The 27,065-nt window shown below is 44.4% G+C and overlaps 2 protein-coding genes across 8 annotated transcripts; one reads left to right on the top strand and one right to left on the bottom strand.

Moving 5' to 3' along the window:
• Window positions 1-736: 736 nt before the first annotated feature.
• On the top strand, window positions 737-25,957 carry LOC114432103 (leucine-rich repeat-containing G-protein coupled receptor 5-like). 4 transcript variants are annotated; one of them, XM_028399895.1, is made up of 20 exons: window positions 737-1,213; window positions 13,637-13,708; window positions 14,391-14,462; window positions 15,058-15,129; window positions 16,513-16,728; window positions 17,201-17,272; window positions 19,035-19,103; window positions 19,239-19,310; window positions 19,543-19,614; window positions 19,869-19,937; window positions 20,617-20,688; window positions 20,902-20,967; window positions 21,294-21,365; window positions 22,532-22,603; window positions 22,692-22,817; window positions 22,971-23,104; window positions 23,473-23,553; window positions 23,644-23,887; window positions 24,071-24,222; window positions 24,335-25,957. In XM_028399895.1, exons 1-20 carry the CDS (start codon window positions 915-917, stop codon window positions 25,063-25,065), a joined length of 2,835 nt encoding a protein of 944 aa, XP_028255696.1. In that variant the 5' UTR covers window positions 737-914; the 3' UTR covers window positions 25,066-25,957. The 4 variants fall into 4 exon arrangements, with proteins under 4 accessions (XP_028255696.1, XP_028255695.1, XP_028255697.1 ...); XM_028399894.1 differs by having other exon boundaries at window positions 23,470-23,553; XM_028399896.1 differs by lacking the exon at window positions 14,391-14,462 and having other exon boundaries at window positions 23,470-23,553.
• LOC114432106 (uncharacterized) lies at window positions 3,457-10,149 on the bottom strand. 4 transcript variants are annotated; one of them, XM_028399903.1, is made up of 6 exons: window positions 10,107-10,149; window positions 6,330-9,184; window positions 5,119-6,128; window positions 4,698-4,853; window positions 4,428-4,520; window positions 3,457-4,282 (listed from the first exon to the last, which is right to left on the bottom strand). In XM_028399903.1, the coding sequence occupies exons 3-6, from the start codon at window positions 6,115-6,117 to the stop codon at window positions 3,968-3,970; spliced, it is 1,563 nt and encodes a 520-aa protein (XP_028255704.1). In that variant the 5' UTR covers window positions 6,118-6,128; window positions 6,330-9,184; window positions 10,107-10,149; the 3' UTR covers window positions 3,457-3,967. The 4 variants fall into 4 exon arrangements, with proteins under 4 accessions (XP_028255704.1, XP_028255705.1, XP_028255706.1 ...); XM_028399904.1 differs by having other exon boundaries at window positions 6,361-9,184; XM_028399905.1 differs by having other exon boundaries at window positions 9,094-9,184; window positions 10,107-10,141.
• Window positions 25,958-27,065: the final 1,108 nt, after the last annotated feature.

The following is a 27,065-nucleotide window of genomic DNA, read 5'->3' as shown; positions in this document are numbered from 1 at the left end:
TAAAATATCAAGCTGTTGGGGAGCAGCCAGCATCAGAGACTTTAAATTCAATAAACTCACACTTAATTACAGTCATGGAGGGATTGGTGATGGAAAAAGACTCACGATGCCTAAAACACAATGATAACACAGAGATGCAAAAAGTTCCGACACAGACAGGTGGAAACACCTGAAACAAGACACAAGACAGCAGCGCACACACACACACAACGACCAACAATCTGTAAACTGACACGTTCAAAAACATACAGAACAGGTGCACACAAAATCCACCACAAAGACACACAAAGAGAGCAGAGAGCTGCAAAGAGACAATAAAGAATGAAGACGAGACAGAAACACCAGCAGGGAACAAAGATGACCAAAAACAGACACAAGACAACAACATCAGTCAACAAAAACAGAGTAAAACAACATGCATTCAGCAGAAAGTGGATTTAATCAGATTTGAACTAATGAAAGTCATCAGCGCCATTGTTTGGTGTATAAAACATCTAAATAAAAGGACGTGATACAGCCTGTAGTCCCATCAAAAGTATCACCGAGTTATAAACTGACAGGAGGTCAGACTTATCATTCATTAATACTGTTGTTATAAACGCTGTTATAACACACACGTGTTGTGTGGGCTGCGTTGTCTGAAATGTGTGTGTTATTCATCAGCTGTGACCTGTGAGCTCAGAGGGACACACTCTATATAAACGGGCTTCACACGCTGAGTAGAGGGACTCACACACACTCAAACTGCAGCTCCACGCGTGCAGCCTGGACACACACCAAGCTTCAGCTGCAGGTTTGATTCTCTTCGGAACTGTGGACTTAGACCAGACCCTGATCCGGACCGAGCCCGCAGCTCTGAGCGCGTTTCAGCGGGACCTGAAACTTTCACCCCCCGAGGACGAACTGCGGAGGACATGCGGGGGTTTGTGGCTCTGCTGGTCGCGGCTGCACTGCTCTCAGCCGGCGTGAGGAGCTCCATGACTGATGTGGCGGAGATGCACAACAGCGTGTCAGCGGGGGAGAGCTCTGTGTCCGGGGAGCAGAGCGCGCCAGCCGCGGGGAACAGCTCCGGGGAGGCGGACAGAGGAACGGCGCGGGCCGGCTGCCCTGCGCGCTGTCGGTGCGAGGTGGACGGACTGCTGCACCGGGTGGACTGCTCGGACCTGGGGCTCCAGGAGGCACCGAGCAACCTGAGCGTCTTCACGTCCTACCTGTAAGTCAGCGCTGAGGGGTTTTTTTTAACTTTGATCAACCTGCTGCTCCATGAAACCCGGACTGTGAGCGTGCGTGCACGGGTGTCATGCGGCCGTGAGAATCGGAGCACCTGTCCGCGCGGCTGCGTGTTCCCCGCGCATGTCATGTAGCGCTGTTCATATGGTGGTTAGATGAATCCACACACACCTGAGAGCCTCCCAGACCCACCAGCTTCTACCTGAAGTTTCAGGATTATCAATGGTTGTTGAAGAGGTTCAGAGCAGAGTACTGCTGGTGTACTGAGGTTTAGGGTGTTTGGAGAAAATTTCAGGTTCTTCTTGTTTGTATGATGTCAAGGCTTCTTAAAAGGGTCCCTGTTGGACTTTAAGTGACCCTGCAGGTTCAGTTTGCCTTCAGGGATTGTTACTGTTCCTGAAGAGTGTTCAAAGGTTTCTTTAGGATGCCCAGATGGCTCAGGAGGGTATCACATGTCCTTCAGAAGTTTCCTGGAGCACTGGTTCTGAGGAGGATTTGCTGAGGTCTTATTAGCTTCAGAGAATGTTAGGATCCTGACTGGATCCTGAAGAGATTCACAAAGAAGGTTTTAGTGGCACTGAGGGTGGTGTTCAGATTTTACTACCGGTACTGTTCCTGAAAGGGGTACATGTTTAGGCCGAGTGGGTGTTGAAGTGCTTTCATCTAGAATCTCTGGTTCTTTGAGGTTCTTAAGAGGAAAATGAGCACCAGAGGTTCATGAGTTTCTGATGGAAGGTTTCATGGATCCTCCTCAAAAATAATTTGGGTGCAGAGATCTTAAGTGTGTTTTGAAAGTTTCAGAGGGTCCAGTGGTTCTAAACTAGTGAAGCTTTAGGATCGCTTCCTGGAGAAATGAAGAGTTTAGGAGTTCTGAAAGAGTTTCAGAACCCTTTTACCGTCAGTGGACTTTCTTGAAAGCACTTCAAGAGGAGTCAGGTGAGCTCCTGCAGAAGGTTTGAAGGGTCCTTAAAGAGGCTGCGTGGCCCTTTGACTGCAGCATTCATGTTTCAGTATTTCAGTGTGAGTGTAACGTTCTGTTAAAGGGAAACAAATGAATTCAAATCCATCTCAGCTCACAGCAGGCCACCGGCCTCCATACAAGACGTGATTCAGCTCAGAAGCATTACGTCAGTGTGTGTGTGTCTGTGTGTGTGTGTGGAACCTGCCCTTCTTGGCTGCAGCCTAAGAGCAGCACAATGTCCAGGATTTAAATTTCACTCTCATTAAATGAAACCTTCTTTTCAGAATAGCCGATTGTGTGTTCTGTACAGTTTGTGTGCGAATGGCAGATGGACACACACACTGAGCGCCTGCTGATCAAAGGTTCTTTGTGTCTTTATTAAAGCTCCAATCAGGAATCAAATCCAACAAAAAACATGAAGGTGTGTGTAAGTGTCTCTCTGTGTGTGTGTGTGTGTGTGTGAGTGAGTGAGTGAGTGTCTGTGTGTGTGTGTGTCTCTCTCTCTGTGTGTGTGTAGTGTGTCTCTTCAGCATTTCACCTGCAGAAAACATGGTTGACGTTCTCTGTTTGAAACATGCCGTTGGCTATGTGAGGTTTGACTTCTGCAGCTTGACATGAAACCTCCAGCTGCTGCTCCTACTGAGCACGTGCAGAGGGCACACCACACAATGCCACCATAGAAGAAGAAACAGGCATATGGGGCGCCGTTTACTGCAACAGTTTCAGTGAGATACTTCTAACGGATTGATCACATCACAGCATCGTCCAATCAGCTGCCACACTCAAAAAAATCATTTGTTGGGGGAACATAAAAAAATTATGGAAAGTATTTCCATCCAATTATAACACGCTAATTTAGCAAGAAATTGTTTTGTTGTGCGACATAAACATAAATATGCTGGGTCAACATAATGCGTTTGTGTTACTGTGACTTAATTACAAGGGGTAAATCCAACATAACTTTTAAAGGTTATTTTAACTTAATTAGAATGGGTTTATCCATCATAACGTTTATGTTAGTTCAACATGTTTGATTAAAGTGTGGGTGACCCAATTTATTCGGGTAGGTACAACTATATTTAAAATGATCACTCAACAATACATATTCTTGCCAAATTAGCATGTTATAATAGAATATAATTATACATATTATGTTCACCCAAATGTTTTTTTTGAGTACACGTGTTTGTCCTAAGTCAGGTCCATTGTGTCTTCTACAGGATCAGCTACAAGTTGTTCATTACAAATTAGATTAGAAGAATTAGTTGCCTTCAATTATTTATTTCTTTTTTTTTTAGTACACATATGAACTGGGCCGAGTCTCTGCTAAGACCGTGTAACATGTAACATGACCTTGTAACAGGTTTGATAACAGTAATTATGTTAAATTGTCATCTAGACATTCTCTTAACATGAAAAGGAAATTACATGCTGGGCTAGTGGGCCTTGTGAACTTGCATGCACTTGTAGTCAGTCTGTGATCAGATGATACATATATGTATATACATATGCTCCCGTTTGAACATAAAAAAATGTTTCCATACAAAGTCCAAGCAGTCAAAACGTGAAAATGATAAGCGTCAGTGCAAAAACAGTGGCATAATGAGGATGCCTGTTCAAGTCCAAATTAAAGAGTGTGCACATTTTCAAAAATTATTGAGCAAAAAAATCTTAACAGCAATAAAAACAAACAGAAAATAAACAACCGTGCTGGTATGTAATGTAACATTTTACATCCATGGGCATGTAATGTAACTGTATGCAACAGTTAAAATATTAACGTGCAAGTAGGGTTTTTAGCACCTGCAGTTTCTTAGACAATCTCTGTCCATCAAGCCCCATGATGAGCTTCTGCAGAGCTTCAAAAGTGTATTTCCACTCTGGAGGGTAGCTGAGATTGAGTGCATAAACTAAAGCAACCAGCATTGCAATTGCCACTGGCACATTACCAAGGTTGTTGAGGACTTCTACCCCCTCCAAAATGATGATAACATCCTCTGGACCATCATCAAGGTCTGCACCTTCTCTGCGAATCACAAATACACCAAAGATCGTCTCCATTTCAGCTTGACCGTTGTCAACATCACAGTCCTGAAAAAAAAAAAAAATATAAGTAAATGAATACAACAATATCATACAGATTAAAAAATGGGGCACATGGCTAATACAAAGCAGCCATTTAATCCACATAATGTGTGATCTATGAGATCAAGATAATTAAAGGTAAATTACATACCAGGCGTTCTTTCACCACTTTGTCCGGCTCTTCATTCAGGTAGACCGACAGTGCCTTGAGGATGCACTCTCTTTTCACATCAATGCTGTCAGTCTGAGCATTTGGGCCACACGATGTATGCCAGGAAACAAAAACATGAGAAGAACAATTTTAAACAACAGGGAGACTAAATGTGATGTGACATTACTTCTACTCTTCTCCCCATTATATTTCCTTTTAAAATGTCAACATTACAGTGATGTGTTTGGCAGTGTGTCCCCTTTGTTTTACCTGTGTCATTGGTATCAGGATACTTTTTATCTTTCTTCCCTGAGCACCACCCTTCTTGCCAAAGACCTGGAGCAGTTTTGATGAGTAACCATCCAGCTCGGAAAAGAACTTTGGCAGCAAACCAACCGTCGTTATCCTCTTGAACTCAGCACACAACTTGATAATGGGTACAGAGAAATATCAATGCGTTAATTTAACAATTATAGTTTCCCACCAAATCTTGGAAAAATAGTTTGGAAACATTTTTTTGGGTGCTACACATTAGCTGCATTGCTAATCCACAGAAGCACAATACTTATAAATTATGTCTTGTGGCAAAGGTGAAAAAAAAGGCTTGAAACAATATGATACAAGAGCAAAAAAATCACCACAAAAAAATTATTCCAAACTGTTTTTGAATTGAACAACTCTAATCATTTACCTCATGCACACGGAAGAGAGCTGGCCATCTGGTTTTAAAAACTGCAATCATGGGTGCATCTCGAATAACTTCTTGCCTTCTATGAGCAAAGGTCTTGGTCATCATTGCTGCCACTGTGTCCTCATTGTTCCTTTTCGTAGCTTCCAAAATAAGAGTCTCCCTTATCTTTTCAAGTGTCTCGGCTGATTCACCTGATGGGTACGAGGGGCAGTAATTCACCTCAGCTTTTCTGGGTTTCTTCACACCACAAGCAGGACTGCTCTTCTCTGCAGGTTTATTTGTTAAGGAGTTTACTTCGACCTCTGGGCATCCAAGCCGCTTCAGCTTCCTTCTGTAGTTGGCGAGTTTATACTTTAAACTAACTTTCCAGCCACCATATCCAGTGGCAGAGCCTGGTTCTCTCAAACATGGATGTGATGATACAAGGGCTTCTGCTACCTCTTCAAATTCACTATCAGTTGGGTACACTTTGTGCTGCACAATTGCTTCAGCTAAACCGTCAAGAATAGCTGTTTTGAGTCTGATGTCAGGGTCGAGCAAACTGCCAGTTGCTTTGAATGCATCATTGGCTTTTTCCAGCTGCAGCTCACAATCATATGGGAATTTGGGAACGTGAAAAACAGGAGGCCATCCAGACGATCTTGAGGCGGCAGAATCCGGAGATGACAAAATGTCGGTGTCATATGAGGCACATGAAAGTGATGATTCATCACTACAGCCTGATGTAGCAGAAGTTGAGTGTGAAGTGCCAGGCAGGCCAGAATCAAAGATTAGCTTTATGGTACTTTTGTCCTCGATCTCTGATACAGAAGTCAAGTTAGTAAATTCATTGCCAAACTCAGCATCCATGAATTGAAGCCTGAAGTCAGACTGGATTCCACACTGCCTCTTAATGTGCTCAACAAGTTCAGGAACAGTTGCTGGAAGCCCATCCGGCAAGATGAGTCTCTGAGAATCATTTTCCCCCAGTATAATTCTGAGTTTTACTGAAGCAGCCATTTCACATCACTCTGAAAATGAGAGAAAAGAAAACATTTAATGCATCGCTCATTAAATATAGGAATTTATCAATTACTTTATAAATATGCAATTAAAACAGTCACAAATTTGAATATATATATATATATATATATATATATATATATATATATATATATATATATATATACACACACACACATATATATATTCAAATTTTAATGTTAAAACACCTTAAATACTTATGTGTCTTTTGAGGGTCACCATTCTCAGAGATCCAACATAGTAGTCTGCCAGAGGGTAGTCATCTGCCAGATTACTAAACTCAATCAGATCTGTCTCATTGTTTGGACATGGCATGAGCTCAAAGGCTCTGTGGTGCTCACTATACAACCCAGAAAGCCTCTTGACCGCAAAAACCAGTCTCTCTTGTATGACAAAAATGTGATCAATCTGTCTGAACTCAGGTAGCCAACTTGTAGACCCATGAGCTACAATCATGCCCTTTCTGAAACGTACACCATTGGTTGACACAGATTTAGTCATGTGTACCTCTCTTGTGCCAGGAAACATCTGCTCAATGTTCTCCATTATTTCTTTTTTTAGAACATCAACAGGTACAGTTGAGACACCTGTAATCTCAAAAGCAGGTTTTTCAAAACTTGATGCTCTCATGTGATATGACATCATGAGCTGGTGCTTGAGAGCTAGAGTTAGGGGTACATTTTTGAAGCAGTTTGAATGTCGAATGACCTGCTTAAAGAAACTGTGCTTCGCCTCAAATCGCATGGTCCAGAGACTAACAAGAGGGCCAAACTTCCTGATGAGTACAGGATAGTGCTCCATGTAATGATGCTTGGGTAGAAGCTGAATGTGAGGAAAGAGTTCTTGGTATCTTTTGCGATGCTCAGAAATTTTGCATTCAAGGTAAGCAATAGATTCCTCAGTGTGTGTTGGAGCAACCAAAAGCTCTACAACATCTTTTAAATCCATTAGAATTTGCCAAGCCTTTTCGCCCTCTGGCACCAGATGGCCAATGATGAATGGGAGAAATCTTAGCAGGGCCCAGTTCTCATGGGCATTCCCCCCAATTGTTTTAGAGAATGTGTGTGGAATTGCATGAGGCTTGTTCGTCTTGTCTGACCACTTGTACGGAAAACTAAGGATGGATTTGTTGAGATGCTCAAGACTAAAATATTTCTTGGATATTAACACTGACAAACAGTGTGCAAGCTCCACAGGCACAACACCCTCAAACACATCGTGCATGATATCAGGGGGATAACCTGAGACAACATTAAAGTGAGCAAGGTTTTTAGTGAATACACAGGGTCTTTTGACCCCCAAATAGCTTAACCCATCCTGCTGGACAGAGTCCACATGCATTTCATGTAGCTCCTTGGTTCTTGGAATGAATGAACCTGATCTCACATCTTGTGTTTGGATCTCTTTTCGTGTTGCAGTGCAGAACCGGCATATGTGACCTGCGGTAAAGCTTTCATTAAAACCTGCAATACTGTGAGCACCGAGGTTATCAGCAAGAACTACTTGAACTGTGCCTTTAACACACCTACCAAGCAAAGGGACAAAAATTCCATCTTGCTCAAGGGTTTTTAAATCTTGAAGAAGTGGTTGCAAGACTTGGTCATAACCATACTTCTTAACATCATCAGATTTGCTCAAGACTGCCAAGTAAATCGAGGAAAGTTCTGAATGAGAGCCTGGAGGCAAATTACTGAGAGTCCAATAGAGTCCACAGAGCTTGTGTTTTCTGCGAGAAGTACCCAAAGGATTGCATACTTCAAAGTCATCTATGTACAACGTGAGCAAAATTCTCACCTCATCCCCTGAAAGTAAACTGTTTTCCCTAAAGTGAGACCCATCCTGAAATGACTTAAAAGTATGCTGTTCTCCAGTTATCCTATTACTCTGATAGGCTCTGTGGTTCTCAATGATCTTATCCACAACATCCTTCCTATGTAAGATTTGTTGCAAACTATTCAGTATAGGCACATACTGACAGCTTTTATTTTCCTTTTCATCAAGTACATACTCAATGGGCTCAATGATGTTAAAGTTCTCTCTGTAAAACTTGTTGCGGAGATATGATGTGCTCAAACAGCCACCCTCACCTATAGCTTTGAGCAACGGGTGAGAGGCTGAGAGGGCTGTGGCTAGTTCAGTTGTCACTGACCTATCAGATGTGGAACCATGTTTCCTGAGTACATCTTCAATAATGTTTACAGAGAGGGGAAATGCACCTGCACTAAATAAAAAGTGTAGTTCCTTGAGAAACTCATCCATTTTTGTGGCTGGCACATGAGCAAAATGCTCAAGTTTGAATAAAGCTGTAGCTAAATTTTGCTGAATTGTGTCAGGTAGAGTCTTACTTAAATCCACATCTTCACTTGGAAATGCACTGTTTATTTCCATTGCAGAATCATCCAAACTAAGTGCATCTTGCTCTGCATTGTAAGACAACTCTTGAGAGACCCCAGTTGTAGTCACTATACCTGGTTTGAAATCATTTAGCGTATGGGGCTTGTGTTTCCTGTTTTTGTGAGAGTGATATGTTCCGTGGATATTCGTTTTGTAACTGCAATCCCTGAAAACACAGGCAACAGTTTCATGGCTCTTGAAATGAATACCCAAATGTGAGAAAAAATCTCTTTCAGTAGAAAGACTACAACAGGCGCACAATGGACAACTAAATGTTGTCAATTCCAGAGGCTTATGAGTATCAGGTTTGGGATGAACTCTTGATATGTGGATGTGCAAGGCATTCAGTGTCTTGAAATTACATGGGCAATTTGAATACAGGCACAAGTAGCGTAGCCTATTGCGGTGCATTAGTCTTATATGTTTGAGAAGTGCATTCCTACTCTGAAAACACACACTGCACTCCTTGCATCTCCACATGACTAACTTCTTAGCCAAGCCTATCTGGATACATCAGCTTCTCCTTTTCATGTCTTCCTTACTTATCTACACTCAAACCTGTCACTGGCAGATGACCACGTTTTCTGGGAGACTTTTGCGAAGGGGTGGCAGTTGAGGTGAGTGACCCAACAAACTTCGTCATGAATTTCTGTGATGACGAGAGAGAGAGAGAGCAAGTAAATGTTAAATAAATGTATTGCATGTTCAAATACACCAATGACATGGTGACAGTATGAAAAAAAGAAAATGAGCTTCATTGGCCCTCAACACTAACATGCCAAAAAAGAAAACACACAGTGCCTCAAAATTAACGTTTTAAATGATTCATTACAGAGGAATCAAAGTCTTTGCATATTATTGGCACCTTTATTTAGGTATGATGACAAAAATTAACATGGGTCGATGAAACTTGTTTAAAAAACAATCCACAAAAATAAAGCACATTTTTTCACAGCACAACTCTGGGATAGTGAAGAATACACAAGCCCAGTTTCACAATTTGAAACTGTGCAGATCACAGCAAAATTATTCCAAACCCAGCATCGTATAAGTGTAAACTAGCAGGTTAAGCCGTAAATGTACAGGAGATGTATTGTCTAGTATTTCATTAAGACAACTAACGTCACAGCTCTGACAAGAATGCAGCACTGTGCTGTGAACTTCACCATGTCCTTAGTGGATGTGAAATACAGTGGCTGATATAGGTCATTCTAGTAGGCCCGCGCAATTACCTTGTGTGTCAGAATGGCGGAATGTTGAAGAAAATGGGTGCCGCCACCCCGACAAAGGAAAAAAACCGTTACAGTGCAGGGACGTTTCATAAAAATGGAAATACTGACACAATTACACGTCAATGTCGGACTGGCAGCCTGTAACCAAACAAAATCCCGGATTTTGAAATTCCGCCTGGCCATATTTATAGGTCTCAAAAAGAAGACATGTCCGGCCAAAAGAGGACATCTGTTCACTACGAAAACATTCGGCAACGAGATTAATCGGTCAAAATCATAAAGCTGACAGATAATAAGTTGACATTAACGTTTCTGTGCAGTGGTTTATTTTCAACTTACCGCCTTCCACGAGTGTACGCCTTCCTTCCTCTTCCATGTGCTGCCAGTCTGTCTTCTTCTGCAACCTCGGCAGTTTGTACATGCACTCCCTGCTCGCACACTACTGCCACCTTCTGTTCTGGAGTTGTACATGCGATTTGCTCTCTTACCCCAAAAGCATTAGGTTCTGTCAGCATGACTGAATTTAGCAAACGTAAAGTTATTGCACATCATGCTAAAATAGCATAACTTAATCATGCTCAACCACAAAACATAACTATATATGGTAGAAGCTACATGTTATAATTTGATTAATTTAGCAGACACACAATCCGGCTTTTTTGAGTGCAGAATTTAACGACCTGTGGAGGAAATGAAGGAGTAACTGATCTCAGACTGACAGACATCAGGGAGTCACTTTACAGTGTGTCTGTCTGACCGCCGTCAGTCTGAAAACTGCCATCTGTCAACACTGTGTGTGTGTGTGTCACTAGCTGCATGCCTAAGCAGTGCTGCCTGAATGGGCCTGTAAGTCTCCATTCTGCATCTGACTGACAGCAGGAATGCATTTAGCCTGAATGTGATGAATGAGCTGATGTACGTATGAAGGACGGAGAGGCTACGCCCCCTCTGGCAGCCATGTTGGACATCCTAAAAAATCTAAACTGGCCCCTGCTGTTAGTTACACTGAGGAGTTGTGCTTGTGTTAAATGTGACGATGATGACGAGTGATCAGGTGGCTACACGGTGAACTTACCATTGTTTCTCTGATGACCTCACAGGAAGAGGTCATGTAATGTTTACCCTGCTGGCTGTTTGCTCTGCTGGTGTCTGAGTGTGAGGAAGCACCATCACTCACTCACGCAGGTAGCTCAAACATGGCACAGGTCAACAGGCTACCTGAGAGGTCAGACAGACAAACAGGAGCCGCGATGGAAATAAAGTCCACGTTGGACCTTTTTATTCAGAAAAGGCGAACAGTAACAGCTGCTCAGACTCACACCACACGTCTAAGGACACACTGGTTGAATGACTCCTAACCCACATGACACACTGAGTGGCTGCAGCTATGGATGCTACGCTAACGTCCCTCTTTATGTAAAAAAACAGGACTTTATGTGTAGGATCTTCTGACAGCGGTGGGTTCAAGTGCTCGATAGACTTCAGGATAAACGTGTTTTTGGTTCACAGTTAACTCTTCACAGCTTCATGTCCTCAGAGACACGTCTGACTGAGCTGCTGTGTGTGTTTTGGAAAAGGACAACACACACTGATCAGACAGACCGGGAAATGAACCCCCACGTCCACCCTCCCCGGGGCCCCCCCGCTGACCCACCCCCAAAAGACTGAAAGAAAAGCAGAGAGAAAGAACGAAAGAGGACAAAACCAGAGAGGCCTCGCTGTCACAGCGCACCGCTCCGAGAGTTCTTCTTTCTGTGGCCACATTTGAATAATCGACTGATATCCATCAGTTTGAAGCCGAGACAAGACAAAACACACACACAGAGGGAAAACACAACCTGGATAATGTATTCATGTCTTCTTTCATCCCTCAGTGCTCCCTGTTCCTCACAAAGACCTGGACCTGCTCTAATAATGTCTGACAATCAGTTAAAGTTAATAAAAATAAATCAATAGGATCAATAGATGCTCAATGCTCTGTCAAAGTCCTTTAAGCTTTGCATCATAATGTTTTTATATCATTTACACTTATAAAAAGATGACCTGGTTTTATGAATGGTATACATATATTATCTTTCAAAATAAAAGCCCTGACTTTATAAGCAGTAAAGCAATCAGCCTGACTCACAAACACACAACTGTAATTCAAACAATATGAAGTCATATGACATCACTGGAGCCTGTCAGCAGGGTAATCAGAGCTGGAGCTGAACGTATTGTTAAAGCATAACAATCATCATCATCATCATCAGTACTACAGTTGTACATCTGCTGACAGAAGGAAACTAAATAAAAGCAGTCTGATTACTTTAGCTAACAAACGTGTTTAAATGTGAGACACAGGCATGAAGAACATTATTTAAAAGGTCAGCTATGCTAAGCTAGCTGTGACTCAACCTTAGCAACAAAGCTAAGAGCAGCTAAAGGAGAACCGTGTGACATTTAGCATTTTAGACAACAAGCTAACATGCTAATGCTCGAGTTGTAAAGGTAAACATTATATTTATATATAAGCTATTACTGTGAGTCAGCCAAAGCTAACAGGACACAAAGCTAATAGCTGTGAGCTAACGGAGCAAACAGTTAGCAGGAAATGAAGCGTCTTTCAAGCTGTCGCCTCTAATAAAAACAATTTGACTCGTTTGTGTCTGATTCATGTGAGTCAGACACAAACGGCTGATTTATCAGTGTCTGTTTACGCTAATATGAAGTTATGTGAGCTCATGCGGAGCCGCTACAGAGGCCTCAGTCTGCAGCTAATGAACAGCTCGCTGTCTGCAGACATGCTCGGCCCGCGCAGCCACGTATTTATGAGCATTAGCTAATGAATGAATGAATGAAATCACAGTGTGTCGGTGTGTGTGGCAGTAAAAGGCGATCAGCCGCAGCACTGCAAGTAAAGGAGCAGTCTGCTCAACTCTGTCTGTGTTTCTACCTGTGGACACACATTAACAGGCTTTATGGAGTGTTGAGAAAGTTCCTGCAGACACACCCTCACTGTGTGTGTGTGTGTGTGTGAGAGAGAGAGAGCGAGAACACAGAGACGGTCTGTCTCAGCTTCCTTTTAGACCTGAGCCCTCCTGAGTGCAAAGATGCTACCTGCCGATAGTTATCACACACACACACAGTGAGGTTAGATAAGGAAAGAAAAGGCAGAAGGAAGAACGTCATGGCTGCATAAAACAAAACAACACAAATGGTGTCCTTGTCCACCAGAGTCCACCATTCACACACACACACACACACACACTGATGTCGGCTTGTTTTGACTTTGTGTAACATACATTTCTGCTCTGTAACACAGCAGTGAATGAGAGTGAGTCTGTCAGATCAGATTAATGTGTGTAACACTGATGTCATGTTAGGATTATGGCTCAGTGTGTGTCCTTCTGTGTCAGTTTTTGTTTCCATGTCATGTTTTTTGTCTTTTTGGTGATTTTCTGTCCCTTATATGAATATAATATATAATATGAATAGTGTTTATTATGGTGGTGTGGTTGAATGTATGTATGTTGAATGGAGGCTTCCTTTCATATTTTAATGCACATTTCTAGTATATTTATATATGTCTTTATTTCCTGCTGTCTGGATTCTGGTGTGTTTCCAGAAACTTCCACTGCTGTCTTGTTTCTCACACAGGTGTGTGTTGACTTTCACCAGCTCTTTAAAGAAGAAGTCCACAAAGTGTGTGTGTGTGTGTGTGTGTGTGTGTGTGTGTGTGTGAGTGCGTGTGTGTGTGTGTTTTAAAGGGTTCAGGATCAACACAGAGGTCCTCACAAAGACAGAAAAACAAACAGAAGTTCAGGTGTGTGAAGGTAGAGAGACATTAACCCTTCTCTTTCTCTCTCTCTGTCACTCTCTGTCTGCAGGGATCTCAGTATGAACAACCTGACTGTGCTGTCCAGTGGAGCTCTGTCCAACCTGCACTTCCTGGAGGAGCTGTAAGTCACACACACACACACACACAGGTGACATCACACTGACCTCCACTCCTTTCTGATCTGCTCAATACTTCTGTATCAGTCACAGCATTGATGAACAGAGGTGAGTGTGCATCAGTGAGGACACCAACCTCTTAGTCTCTGTTCAAGTTAGTCTCAGTGTAAAACAACATGGAGGCAGAGACCCATAAACAGAGAGAGAGAGAGAGAGAGAGTGTGTGTGTGTGACCTCACAGAGACCTGAACATGACTCTGACTGCTGTTCGGCTCTGCTGCCAGCTGTGTGTGTGTGATATTTGTCACCGTGGCGTGAGAAACGTCACTACGGCGATAGGACACCGCACAGATGCATGCTGGGTATATGTGGACTGGCTGAACTCTGGCTGGCCTCTGAAAAACACACACAGAGCAGCCGACGGAGTGTTTCTCTGCTGCCACCACTGAGCGCTGACACTGAACTTATCAGGAAACACTCCGCTGGTATGAAAAGGTTTGCTAAGCTACAGCAGGGCCGTTACCGTGGCAACGGTGAAGACATGGAGGATTTTTAACTCAGAAATTCAGCATACAGTTTGTAAATCACACATGGTGCATTCAAGGACCATCAGAAAGTCTGACTCTCTGTGTAAATAATAAGGCCATAAATGTCCGGGTGTTTGATAGATTCCTCTCTCTTGCTCAGGCGTTTGGCGGGAAACGATCTGTCAGTCATCCCCCAAGGAGCGTTCACTGGCCTCTACAACCTCAAAGTGCTGTGAGTACACACACTTCTGTCTGAGAGGACTTCCTGCTGAGACATCCTGTCAAAATAAGAGTCTGAAATGTGACCTGGACACTGGAACATTGTTTCCATCATAAACCAAACACAGAAGGAGAAAAGAACTTCAGAATATTTGTGTGTTATCTTCAAAATGTCCTCACTGAACACACACACAGTGTAATAATGTGTGGTATGTTTACTGGTGCTAATCATTCACAGAGACACATCCATGTGTGTCTCTGCAGTGTGGAACAGCACTTGTGTTCCCTGTTTACATTCCACATGTTTACTCATATCAACAGATGATTTGTGTTGTGCTTCATAGTCTCTGGTTGTTTCTGGGTCACTCATCTTCATCATCAACTCTTTGATTCTTCTGTAAACATCAATATGTCTGAACCACTGTTACTGCAGCTCGTGCTAATTCAGCTACTGCTAAAGCTACTGCCACCAGAAGTACATGCTGCACAACCCACCACCAACACATGGACTGATGCTACGCTAGCTGGCTGTAGCTTCACCTTTACTACACACAGCATGACGGAAGCTGTTGTTATTGTTGATTGTTGTTTACTTGTTGTGTTTACAGGATGCTGCAGAACAACCAGCTGAGGTCTGTTCCTGCTGAGGCCTTCAACAACCTGCACAACCTGCAGTCACTGTGAGCAGACTTTCAATCATTTCATTAACCATTTAAACTCCACACGTGTGCGCTCTCTGTGTTATAACATATTGTTAACATACTATCCTGACAGTGACACCATGAACAAGCCAAAGTGCCACCCTAACATTCACCCCATGTCCCCACAACACACACACTCATCCTACAGCCTCATTCTACTCTGTGGTGGAGAGGAATACACACACACACACACAGACACACACAAACACAGACATAGACACACAAACAGACACACTCACACAAACACACACACTCACACAAACACACACACACTCATCATACAGCCTCATTCTACTCCGTGGTGGAGAGGAATACAGAGTCTGGTATTAATGTATATTGTGCAGTCAGTGTGTTCCCTCACCCAGATAACACACAGTAATTATACTGAAACCGTGTGTGTGTGTGTGTGTGTAGATAAGACCATAAGTGGAGACATCTGAGTCTTTCTTTAGTCTAAGGTCTCTCTCATTTATCTGATGGATGATTATGTGAAGGTCCATTCTTCCCCTCTGTGTGTGTCTGTGTGTATGTGTACATCCTGACAATAGCTCCTCTGTTCACACACGCAGTCAGCTCTCTTTGTATGTACACAACATACATGTTTATGTTGTGTGAAGAATAGCTGTGACTCCTGCAGGCAGGAAAATGATATTCATGTTGTCACTCTTTTAATAATCAATATTTTTATTATCAGAGTGGAGGGACTGACTCACAGAACGTCCCCAGACAATAACCTGTGCTCATTAAAATCCCTGGGTTTCTCCCGAGAGCCTGGCGGCTGCTGGAGTGGTCCTCCAGCAGCCTGCCGATCATTCCTGCTGCTGGTCACACACTCCGTCTCTAATGTTCCTCTTAAACAGCTTCAAAGTGAAGCCGAGCCGCCTGTTTAGTCTCCAGGACCCTCGAACGCCTCATTATACTGTGGAAAAGCGGATGTCTTCCATTCATGCACACTCAATTAGCATGAAGAAAATTCTGTTTATACAATGTTAAAACACACTTGAAATGCATGAGTTTTTTTTAAGAATTGCAAAACTGCCAAACAGAAAGTGTAAAAACAAACTTTCCACTGGTCCCTGAATGCATCACGTATGATCCCCTGCTCAGTCTGAAAGTCTAAAAATACATTATGGAATAACTACTTTATACAAAGTTAAAAAAAAACCCTCCAGAAATAAAGAGTTCACTCCAACAAGCCTCAGTAAAAACTAAAAGTGCCCTCCTCAGGAACAAGCAGGAAGCCATGATGGAGTCACATGTGAGCAGCAGTCACATGACCAACACTCAGAGAGTATCTGTCTGACCTGCAGCTTTCTGCAGGAGTAGACTGTAAACTGTGAGACGTTGTGTGTCTCTCCACAGCCGCCTGGACGCCAATCACATCTCCAGCGTTCCTGTTGGCTGCTTCTCCGGCCTGCGTTCACTCCGTCACCTCTGGTTGGACGACAACTCTCTGACGGAGGTCCCTGTGGAGGCGCTGAGTGAGCTGCCCACCCTGCAGGCCATGACCCTCGCCCTCAACCACATCAGCTACGTCCCCAACCACGCCTTCAGCAAGCTGGGCCACCTGGTGGTGCTGTACGTACACACACACACACAGACGGCTGTTAGCTAATCAGAGGGTTGACGTGTAAGTTAGCCAGAATGTTAACATTAGTAGCCAATTGAATTACAGGTACATGTTTTTCCTACAGTCCTACAGTGATGTTTTTGTGTGTGCGCGCACGCATACAGACAGTTGCTAGGATCCCTTGCTGCATTAAGTTGAACCGTGACAGGCAGCGACTGTCCCTGTCTGTCTGTATTAGCTGCTTAATAACATTCAGGACTTTGTTTGTGTGTGTGCGTGTGTGTCGGCATTCAGCGCGGCAGCATTGAAGTCTGCTGTCACTTCTTTTGTTCAATCGGCTTGAAGCTAATTTGCATGAAATTACCAAAAGAAAAAACCTTCTTGAGAGGCCCCGGGGCAGCAGGGGCCCCCTTCAGAAAGACACACACACACAGTCTTTGTCTGCTTCATTAGTCCCTCGGTCTCTCTCTGTCTCCACAGGCATCTCAACAACAATAGGATTGTTTCCATGGGAACAAACTGCTTCCACGGACTCCACAGTTTGGAGACGCTGTAAGTGTGTGTGTGTGTGTGTGTGTGTGTGAGAGGGTTGAGTTGGGGTCAGGGTGGAGATGAGTTTATTTTTATACATCTGTAGAGGCTCATGGAGTGTTTGGATGTAAAGATGGATGAAGTTCAGGATTTGGGTTCATTAGCTTAGCTTAGCACAAAGACTGGAAATGGGGGGAAACTGTTAGCATAGATCCAACACATTCTCATGTGTCTGAAGATGGGTAGAAAGGGGATGGTTTCATAACTTATCACATATCATCATATTGATGGCACAACAAAAGGAGGCAAAAATCCAGAATGTTCCACATTAAAGATTCTCTGTGGGGACGAACATGGTTCAGGTTTTCAGGGAGTATTTCTGCATATTAACTGGAGACAGAGCAGATTAACCTGTGTGTGTGTTTATGTCAGTATGTGTGTATAATCTGAGGAATGTGTGTGTGTGTAGAAATGTTTCTGTTTTCTCAGTCAACCAGAGAAGCAGGTTTAAACACACAAACACACACTGCCTTCATTTGGACACTGTGTGTGTGAGCTGTCTCTGTGTGTGGCCCGGGCCGTATGCTAATCATAATTACTATTCATGCACACACACACACACACACACACACACACACACACACACACACACACAGGCAGTGTGTGTGTGTACCTGTGTGATCAGCAATAATAAACCACAGCAGAGACTCACGTTCATCTGAAACTACAAACACAAACAGAAAAACCCAAAGAACACCAGCCGCTCATCTCAAACTGGAAGGAAAACATTTCAGAGGAGCGCCGCAAGCCTTCGCCTGCCTCCGCCAGCCAAACTCGAATGCTCTGGTTCAAGGAAGTGACCAAAATGTTGGTGAATCACATGAAACCACAGCTGACCGACACCTGCCAGTCAAATCATCAGAGGAAACAGGTCAAATCGGATTGGGAGGGCAGGGCGTTTGTTAGGAATCAAGCGGCGTCCTCCTTTCATCACCATCTCTGAGGCTGCCGCCATCTTGTCTGAATAAAAATAGACTCAAATTAATGCAGACGAATCAGATTCCTTCTCCCTGAACCAGAAACCAATCAAATCAGCTGTCGTCTAATCACAGCTGTCCAAAGCAGCTATTGTTGTTATTGATCATCCTCTGGACACACACACACAGACAACCAGACTGAAGCAATTTCAATTTAATGGTGTTTTCACAACGTGGCAGCTTCACTTCACACACAGTGTGTGTGTCTGCGTGTGTGTGTAACGGCCACCTGCATCCCAGAGATGGATGAGAGGAACTGATTGAAGCCATGTGTGTGCTGGAAGAATGCTCTAGTCTGTGCTGGTGATGAAAGCAGCTGGGGGGGGGTCTTAAATGTTTCTTTAATAAAGTTAAAAGATGGAAAAAACGGAAAAAAGATTAGGCTGAACATCCAGCTTCAAACACACTCAAAGTCCAAAAACGACGTTCCCACCGCAGAGCGAGGAGCGAACACTGAGCCGTCATTCCCACGGCCGGCGGGCCCAGTGCTCCCAGAACAGAGCTGAGACCAGGTGAGACGTTTACAGCCCGCCTCACAGCAACTCCCATCAATTTCATGTTGGTCACATGGGTTCAGTACCATAAACTCCAGTTCCTCAGGTCTCCACTACAGGGTGGCTCCACACACCAGCCAGAAACTCTACAACGAGCAGTTTCTGTCACATGGAACATGCCAATATCCACACAGCAGGGGGCGCTGCTCGGCTGAGTCTATAATACATTATCTCTCTCTCTTTCTTCCTCAGGGATTTGAACTACAACAACCTGGTCGAGTTTCCCACGGCCATCCGCTCACTCAGCCACCTCAAAGAGCTGTGAGTATCAACACAGGAGCAGCTAACGTGTAGCCACGGCTAGCATACAGTGTCTCAGTGGCTAAGCTGAAATGAACAGACTACATTCATACAGAAGAAGAAGAGAACTCCATTTCTTTTTGTCTTCCCATTTAGTGGTTTCCATAGCAACAACATCCAGTCCATCCCGGAGCACGCCTTCACTGGGAATCCATCGCTGATCACCATGTAGGTACCAGGTGTCAGCTCTGACAACATATGTAAACAAAGCTCAGACGCCTGCATCCAAACACCAGGGGGCGCCACTCAGAGGCTGGCGAACAAAACATAACACAGACCTCCTGAAGATTCTACTGTGATGCTGAAAATAATTAGCCTCATTGATTATTTAATCAGAAAACCACCATGAAAAATCCTATTTAAATCAGCTGATGGACTTCTTCCTATGGATGTTTTCCAGATTTTTCTACGACAATCCAATCCAGTCTGTGGGACGCTCTGCCTTTCAGAACCTTCCGGAGCTTCGCACACTGTAAGAAACACATTTACACACACACACACTCACATCAAGTTTCAAACGCCTACAGGCAGCCCTTATGCTAAGCTAAGCTAATGTGCAGGTGGTGTAGCTTCATGTTTCTTGCACATTAGGCGGTCAGTATGAATTTCTGAGTGCTTTCCATCACACAGTCCAACAGAAGGTGGGTGGATGTGGTTCCAGTAATCAGCCTGATCCCTCTAATGACACCAAGAATGTTCTAAACACAAACTCAAATCCTGTTTCAGGTCTCTGAATGGAGCTGCAAACCTCACTGAGTTTCCAGATCTGACAGGGACCAAAAGCCTGGAGAGCCTGTAAGACACACACACACACACTCTCTCTCAGAAGAATGTCTCATATCTGAGTGTTTGCTGTTGTAGCCGGCACCAGTGTGTGTTTTGAGAATCCGGCTGCTGTTATTAATCTGCTGCAGTTATTCTTCTGTAACTTTATTTTTCTGCCGCTGAAATGAAGCCCTCCTCCTCCTGGTTCTGACCCGGGTTTCGGTGTCATAATAAACACCTTCACGGAGTTTATTTTCCTGTATTTTTCCATTCAAACTCATTTCTGAGCAGTGTGTGTTTTACAGTAACCTCACGCTGAACCAGTAGGTGGAAATAAAAACTCGAGCAAACAAACCATCCCACATTCTTCCCCGTGCTGCGTCACACTCCTCCACCCGACATCCTGCTTCACTCAGCCAATCAAACTTTGGACACCACTGCTTACAGTACAAATAATGCACACTCCATCCATGTTTGATGCTCTACACACATTCTGTGTACCTAAACTCACCACATCCACCTTCTGTGTTCCAGAAGGCACCATAATTCAGCTTTAGTCCACCTGTACATACTACAGTTCACCTTTCATGCACCTCAACGCACCATGATACACTGTAGATGTCCTGAATGCACCATAAACAGATCATAACACATGTGACTGCTCCATGATATGGTTTCTGTATGTATGTGTGTGTGTGTGTGTGTGTAGGACGATCACAGGAGCTCGGATCACCTCTTTGTCCAGTTCAGTGTGCGAGCAGCTTCCGAAGCTGCAGCTGCTGTGAGTCCAAACACAAACTGCACTCACACCGACAGTCACAAACAGCTGGCTCTGTGTTAGCCTGGATCTGAGCACCACAGGTTTTAGATGCTAGCAGTCACATGACCTAGGTCCTCATCTGCTGTGAGCTCCTGTTGACTGCACTGTGATGCGTTCAGTGTGTGTTGGGCGTCTCTGTGCTGACAGCTGAGTGGTTGTGTGTCTTCTCTGCAGTGATCTGTCCTATAACCAGATCCAGACTCTCCCCAGCTTCTCAGCCTGTGAGAGCATCCAGAAGATGTGAGTTTAATCTTCATTTGATACTTAATGTCTCTTCTCTGCTCCTTCACATTTGTAGGTCAGACTGTGAAGCCTTTAACTCAGTTATTCAATCTGCAGTTACCATAGCAACCAATAAACTACAGCCAGCTGTGCATTATGGGAATAATTAGCACCGTTTTGGTTTATTTCTGACCAATCAGACCTGAAGAATAAAAAATAAATAATGATTAAATAATGATAAAAAATGATTAAGAGTGACGTCATGGAAACAACCTGTGTGTGAATCTATGACTTTGTGAGGACTAAGCACACACACACACTGTGTGTTTTTTTGTGTGTTCCAGTGATGTGCACCATAACAAGATTGAGGTGCTGGAGGAGAACACCTTCACCGGTCTGATGTCACTACGCTCGCTGTGAGGGCACACAAACACACACACACCCTCTAAGGTGGTCTGCTTGTTGACGGGACAGGTCATGATGCACAAAGTAAAGAATGTACACACAAGTGCCTTCACCACACACACGTTCAGCACACTCTCACACCATAAAAGAAACTTCATTCAACCAAATTGTCCCCTCAAGGTGCCTAAAGGCATCATACTAAATCAGATCTATTTGAAAGCATGTTCAGTGCCTGATTGGATCATGATGATGCTTCTTTAACATATCCGAACACACTTTACTGCTCCATCACTGAGCTCCTGAACTCATCACTAACATGTTTCATTCATTGTTTGATGTACTTGAACACATCATAATATTATGTAAGGCCCCGTTCACACTGGAGAAAGTCAACCCAGCTGGAGTAGGATTGATTCCGGATAGCCTTTACACTGGATACATTCAGACCTATTTTCAAATCTGGCTATCACACAGGCGTGTCTGCGCTCAATCCAGCTTAATCCAGCTTGTTTGTTGTCCTCTGAACTGCTAGGTGGTGTCTCGTAATATACAGAGTCCGTTCAGGCCCGTGTCGCTCGTTCTTTCAGGGGTTTTTTTGGCTCAAAAAGCAGTTTATTCCTTTGAAAATAAACTCAGAGCAAAGCTGTCGTAGTTCGGCGGTTGTTTACATACGGCTTTTGTACACAACCCAGACACTGTCCCCGTGAACCGGAAGTATGACGTTGCTAGCGGGATTTGCAGATGTAAGCCAATCTGGCTAGATCCACCTCCAAGAGGTGGACTAAAATCAGTCCGGATATATCCAGATATGGCCCGAGTCCCACTCAAGCTGGATTGGTTTCCCGAGTGTGAAAGGGGTATAATTGAACCAGCTGAACAACTGAAATAAAAGGCAGAGGTTCTAGCGCCCCCTAAAGTTCAGCACCTAGGGACATAAAGGGCGGTTCACGCCTCTCTGAACATTTGGACTAATTGAATTATTGTATTATGGATGTAAGAGTATTACACACAATACTTTGTGCTGGGATTAGAAACAAAGAGGGGCTGTTGTGTGAGCACTCACGCTGCTTTAACTGTAATCCAGAGAAACATAAACCTACTCTGCTCTGAGACTGTTTAATAATGAGACCTCATAAATACGTGTTGAGTTTTGTATTAATGGAAGTGTGTTTGGCAGTGACTTGTCCTGGAACAGGCTGTCATCAGTGAGGCCACACTCGTTCTCTGCTCTGCCCGCTCTCACCAAACTGTGAGTCTGTTGTTAGCTTATAGCTTAGCTTAGCATTAACTTTGCACCGTGAGGCACTGACAGGAGACATTTCTCTCCATCTCTGCAGCGACCTGTCATCCAATCAGCTGTCGTCTCTGCCTCTGATTGGCCTGCAGAGTTTAACACACCTGCGTCTGGCTGGAAACAATCAGCTGATGGAGTTAATGCCCCATGAGGAGCTGCCCCGGGTCCGGTGAGCATTCACTCACATCAGGAAAACATTTTCAGTTTCACTTCATCCATGACACTCAACCACCAACATGGAGGCCTGTCCATCAGTATGGGCAGTAAATCTCCATGTTACTCTCCACAGTGTGACAACGTGTTTGTGTGTGTGTGTGTGCAGGGTGATGGAGCTTCCGTATGCCTTTCAGTGTTGTGCCTTCGTCTCCTGTGAAAGGAGAGGAGGAGGTTTGACCTGGGAGAAAGAGGAGGCAGCAGATGTAACAGGGAGAGACCCCAGCATCCTCTCCAGCCAAGGTTACCCCTCACACCATCAACAGAAGCAATCAGCATATGCTAAAGCTAATCACTAGCTAACATTGAGATAAGTTGTTACAGCCAAAGATACCGCTGGTTTTTAGACCAGCTTACTGATTTACAGCTTACTGTTGCACTTTTTAAAATCATGGTATAAGCACAGAATCCAGTGCTTTGGAGCCACCCTCAAGTGGCCATTGGAGGAACTGCACTCCTCAAAAATGAAGGCAGCATGACGAGAGGATGGCATGAAAAAAACATGAAACAAAATAAACACGAAAATATAGCCTGATGCTGTTGATTGATTGACTGATCAATCGATTGATTGATACAGGTTTATTAGTGATACTAACGTGTCTCTGCAGTAGATCAGGACTGGGAGGATTTCTTGATGGAGTTTGAAGATGAAGCCAAACCTCAGCACTCAGTCCACTGCAGCCCACCCCCAGGTAACACACAGGAAATGATGTAATAAAACAAACACTGGGGGGGGCGCTGCAGAGGCAGGATAATGTCTGCATGGTTTAAATTTCCTGCAGGTCCATTTCGTCCCTGCCTCCACCTGCTCGGGAGCTGGATGATCCGCAGTGGGGTGTGGCTCATCGCAGCGATTTCATTGGTCAGCAACAGCCTCGTCGTCCTGTCAGTCTTCTTCTCTCCAGCATCCTCAGTCACGCCTCCGAAGCTACTGATTGGCCTGCTGGCCCTGGTGAACGGCCTGATGGGAGTGTGGAGTGGGTGGCTGGCGGCGGTGGATGCCTGGACCTTTGGCAGCTTTTGGAGGTATGAGACCATCAGACAGACTGAGAACTCTGACTGGTGAACAGTGGATCACATGCAAAGAGCTCCAGGAGGATTATGGGTACCATAAATGCATTGTGGGAATTTTAGGGATTATTAGGACTTTGGAGACTGTATGTTGTGAGGATTGATAAGCGTTTGGGTTTTCGTCATTGTGTGTTGCAGGTACGGAGCGAAGTGGGAGAGCAGCTTCCTGTGTCGACTCAGCGGCTTCCTGTGTGTGTTTGCGTCACAGACCGGCCTCTTCCTGCTGACCGTCGCCGCTCTGGAGCGAAGCTTAGCCGCCGCACGATGTAACAAATCTGACATGAGCAGCGGTGAGGACACACTCACGATAAAGATTAAACACAGATTACACATCAAAAAGTCTGAAAGTCTTGGTTTTAAACTTGAATCATATTTATCAGACGGTCTTGTGTTCTGTCTCAGGTCGGTCTTCGTCGCCGCTCTCCATCCATCTGTCCACATGTCTGTGTTTCCTGTTGGGCCTCACCGTCACGCTGCCCCCCCTGGTGGCCAGACACAGTAGCACCTCCCTCTGTTTGCCGCTGCCTTCCTCCTCCTCCTCCTCCTCGCTGGGCTTCTCCGTCTCCTTGGTGCTCTTCGACTCACTCTGTTTTCTCATCATGACGCTCGCCTACACGCGTCTCTACTGCCGGGCCAACAAAGCTCCGCCCACCTCAGAGGAGGAGGCTGCGTTGACACGACATGTAGCCTGGCTGCTCTTCTCTGACTGCCTCCTCTACCTCCCCGTGGCTTTCCTCTCCTTCTCCTCCCTGCTGCACCTCCCCGCTGCCGGGCCAGAGGCGGCGAAGGGAGTCCTGCTGCTGGTGGCACCGCTGCCAGCCTGTGTGAACCCGCTGCTTTACCTCCTCTTCAACCCGCTCGCCAGAGAGGAGCTGGCAGCACTGGCCAAAAGTACCTGCGGCGCTGCGGTGGTAACAAAGCTACACTGTAAAGGAGGAGGAGGAGCTGGAGGAAGGTCCAGACCGAAGGAGCTGGATTCAACGTACGATGACGACGCTGAGAAACAGTCATGTGACTCTACGCAGGCACTGGTGGTAGTTGGAGGCATTAAAGAAGAAGAGGAGGAGGCGGGGCGAGGAAGAGGAGGCGGTGACACACAACATTCAGTGACGTTAACTGTTCCACATCACTGAACCCACACACACACACACACACACACACACACACACACACACACACGATTTACCCTTCTCCACTGACAAAATCATGGCCGCCTCCAAACAAAATCCCCTCCTGGGGCCGCCAGGGGGCGCTAGTGATGCTTTCTATTGACCGCCCTTTGTCAGGTGGGGAAATAACCGACACACACAAAATAAGACTGATGGGACTGTGCGGCAGCAAATGTAGCAGAGGACGGTGAAAAGGAGGCGCTCACCATGAACTCACCTCGTATCGTTTACCTTTTGTCTCTCCACCATCTTTAATTATTTTCACTGTCCAGTCAATCACGCAGGAGGGGACACACACACAGGGTGTAAATTCGGCCGCTTTTATTTTGAAATGTGCCCCAGCTGGCAGCCCGGTTTTACCAAATGTCCGACCGAAACAGCTCGTGTTTCGGCGAGTGTGTGTGAGAAGTGCAGCGTCTGTGTGAGCTTCGTCACTGAAAACAAGCGAGACGACAAACATGATCAGAAACTGGAGGAAAAAGAGACTACTGGTCCTTGGTCAGAGTGACGTGAACACATAATGTCGAGACAGAATGTGTGAGTGTACAAACAGTGTGTACATATTGTTGTAAATACAGGCTACTGTGACAATCCCATATCTGTTGTGTAGATGTGAGAAATCTTTGCTGTTAGTAATGTTTTTATCATTTTTGTCCAATCATCAGTCCGATTATTGATCCGTCCTGACTCTCCCGTCTTTTCTCCAAAGTCTGGTTGCTGTGGTAACAGAAACACTCTTCAGCCTGAGCATCTTCATGTCTCATAATAAAAAAAAATACAAGCTTGCGTGTTTGTTGTTTACTTTTGAGGATGAAGTGCAGACTTCAGTCTATCTTTGTGAAAGAGCAACACATGAGAGGAGTTTCGTTGTTGTTTTATTTTATGCACACTGTAAAACTTGTGTTGCATCTGCATGAGTCAGAAGATTTCACTGAACTCGCAGACAAAAGCTAAAAACTCAAACTGACTGTGAGACGTGGTTGAAAGCATCATGTAAAAAGTGATTGTTTTGGTGTCCTGTGAAGTTTTTTTTGTTTTGTTTTTTTGGTCTGTATTTTTAACATTTCCACATCGACCAGCTGTGTGGGTGGAGTCCTGCGGTCTGCAGGCTCCGCCTACATAGCGTGTGTGTGGCACCTCAGCAGCACCTAAAATCTGTAAAAAAAAATCAACGTTAATGAGCTTCATTAAAGCTTCAAACGTTACTCTGTTGTAAAGTTTTGTAAAACATTTTAGTTTGTCAAATTCAGAGTGAAGTTTTAGTTTGTGACGTAAATAAAAACAACGATGTTCCTGAGATGTCTCTGAGGTTTTTAAATGATCTCTGTACTCTGATGTTTCATACAGACGTTTAATGTGAAGTAAATCATCAACATGAAGTTTAAAGTAAAGTTCTTCATCTTTAATTGGTAACTTCCTATCTTGTGTTTCAGTTTTTTCGATTGTGGTAAAATAAGTAAAAACCTGCTGAGGTGTGAAGCGAGGTCAGGATTCCCCGCTCGTCAGCGCCGTCAGAACCGTGTCAGTGGCTGCTGATGTGGATCGATGACTCTGCTGCTGTGAGTCTGGGTGTAATCGCCTGAACTCAGACGGTGTGAGCAGGATGAGTCACAGCAGCACGTCTGTCACTCGTGACGCACAATCGACACAAACTTCTTCAAACTTAGCGACGATCTGAGCGGATGAGTCACCTGCAGAACTTCAGAGGCTAAAACTCGATTATTATTGTTATTATGTCAAGAAGACATGAGAAGTTTGTGAGCATGAAGTTCTACATGTGTGGAAGAAATCAATGTGGACATTATTGTCATAAAAGTCCAAAGATTCAGTCAACAAATGTCACAAATGTTTCCACTATTTATCTTATTCTTGACATCATTGTGAGGAGGTGATCAACGTTCTGGTTGTTCAAAAGCACTTCAGACTTTCCTGCAGGCAATTTTTGTAAGTTTTCAACTGAGACA

This window comes from Parambassis ranga, chromosome 2 (assembly GCF_900634625.1).
Source record: "Parambassis ranga chromosome 2, fParRan2.1, whole genome shotgun sequence".
Classification (NCBI taxonomy): domain Eukaryota; kingdom Metazoa; phylum Chordata; class Actinopteri; family Ambassidae; genus Parambassis; species Parambassis ranga.
This window is presented reverse-complemented; position numbering and strand designations above follow the sequence as displayed.

Excerpts from the sequence above, each read along its gene's own strand:
- LOC114432103 (XM_028399894.1), top strand. The coding sequence starts at position 915 with ATGCGGGGGTTTGTGGCTCTGCTGGTCGCGGCTGCACTGCTCTCAGCC. Across the intron at positions 13,709-14,390 it reads CTGCACTTCCTGGAGGAGCT|GCGTTTGGCGGGAAACGATC; the intron begins GTAAGTCACACA and ends TCTCTTGCTCAG. Across the intron at positions 19,104-19,238 it reads CTCAGCCACCTCAAAGAGCT|TGGTTTCCATAGCAACAACA; the intron begins GTGAGTATCAAC and ends CTTCCCATTTAG.
- LOC114432106 (XM_028399903.1), bottom strand. The coding sequence starts at position 6,117 with ATGGCTGCTTCAGTAAAACTCAGAATTATACTGGGGGAAAATGATTCT. Across the intron at positions 4,854-5,118 it reads CTCTCTTCCGTGTGCATGAG|TTGTGTGCTGAGTTCAAGAG; the intron begins GTAAATGATTAG and ends CCCATTATCAAG. Across the intron at positions 4,283-4,427 it reads AAGTGGTGAAAGAACGCCTG|GACTGTGATGTTGACAACGG; the intron begins GTATGTAATTTA and ends TTTTTTTTTCAG.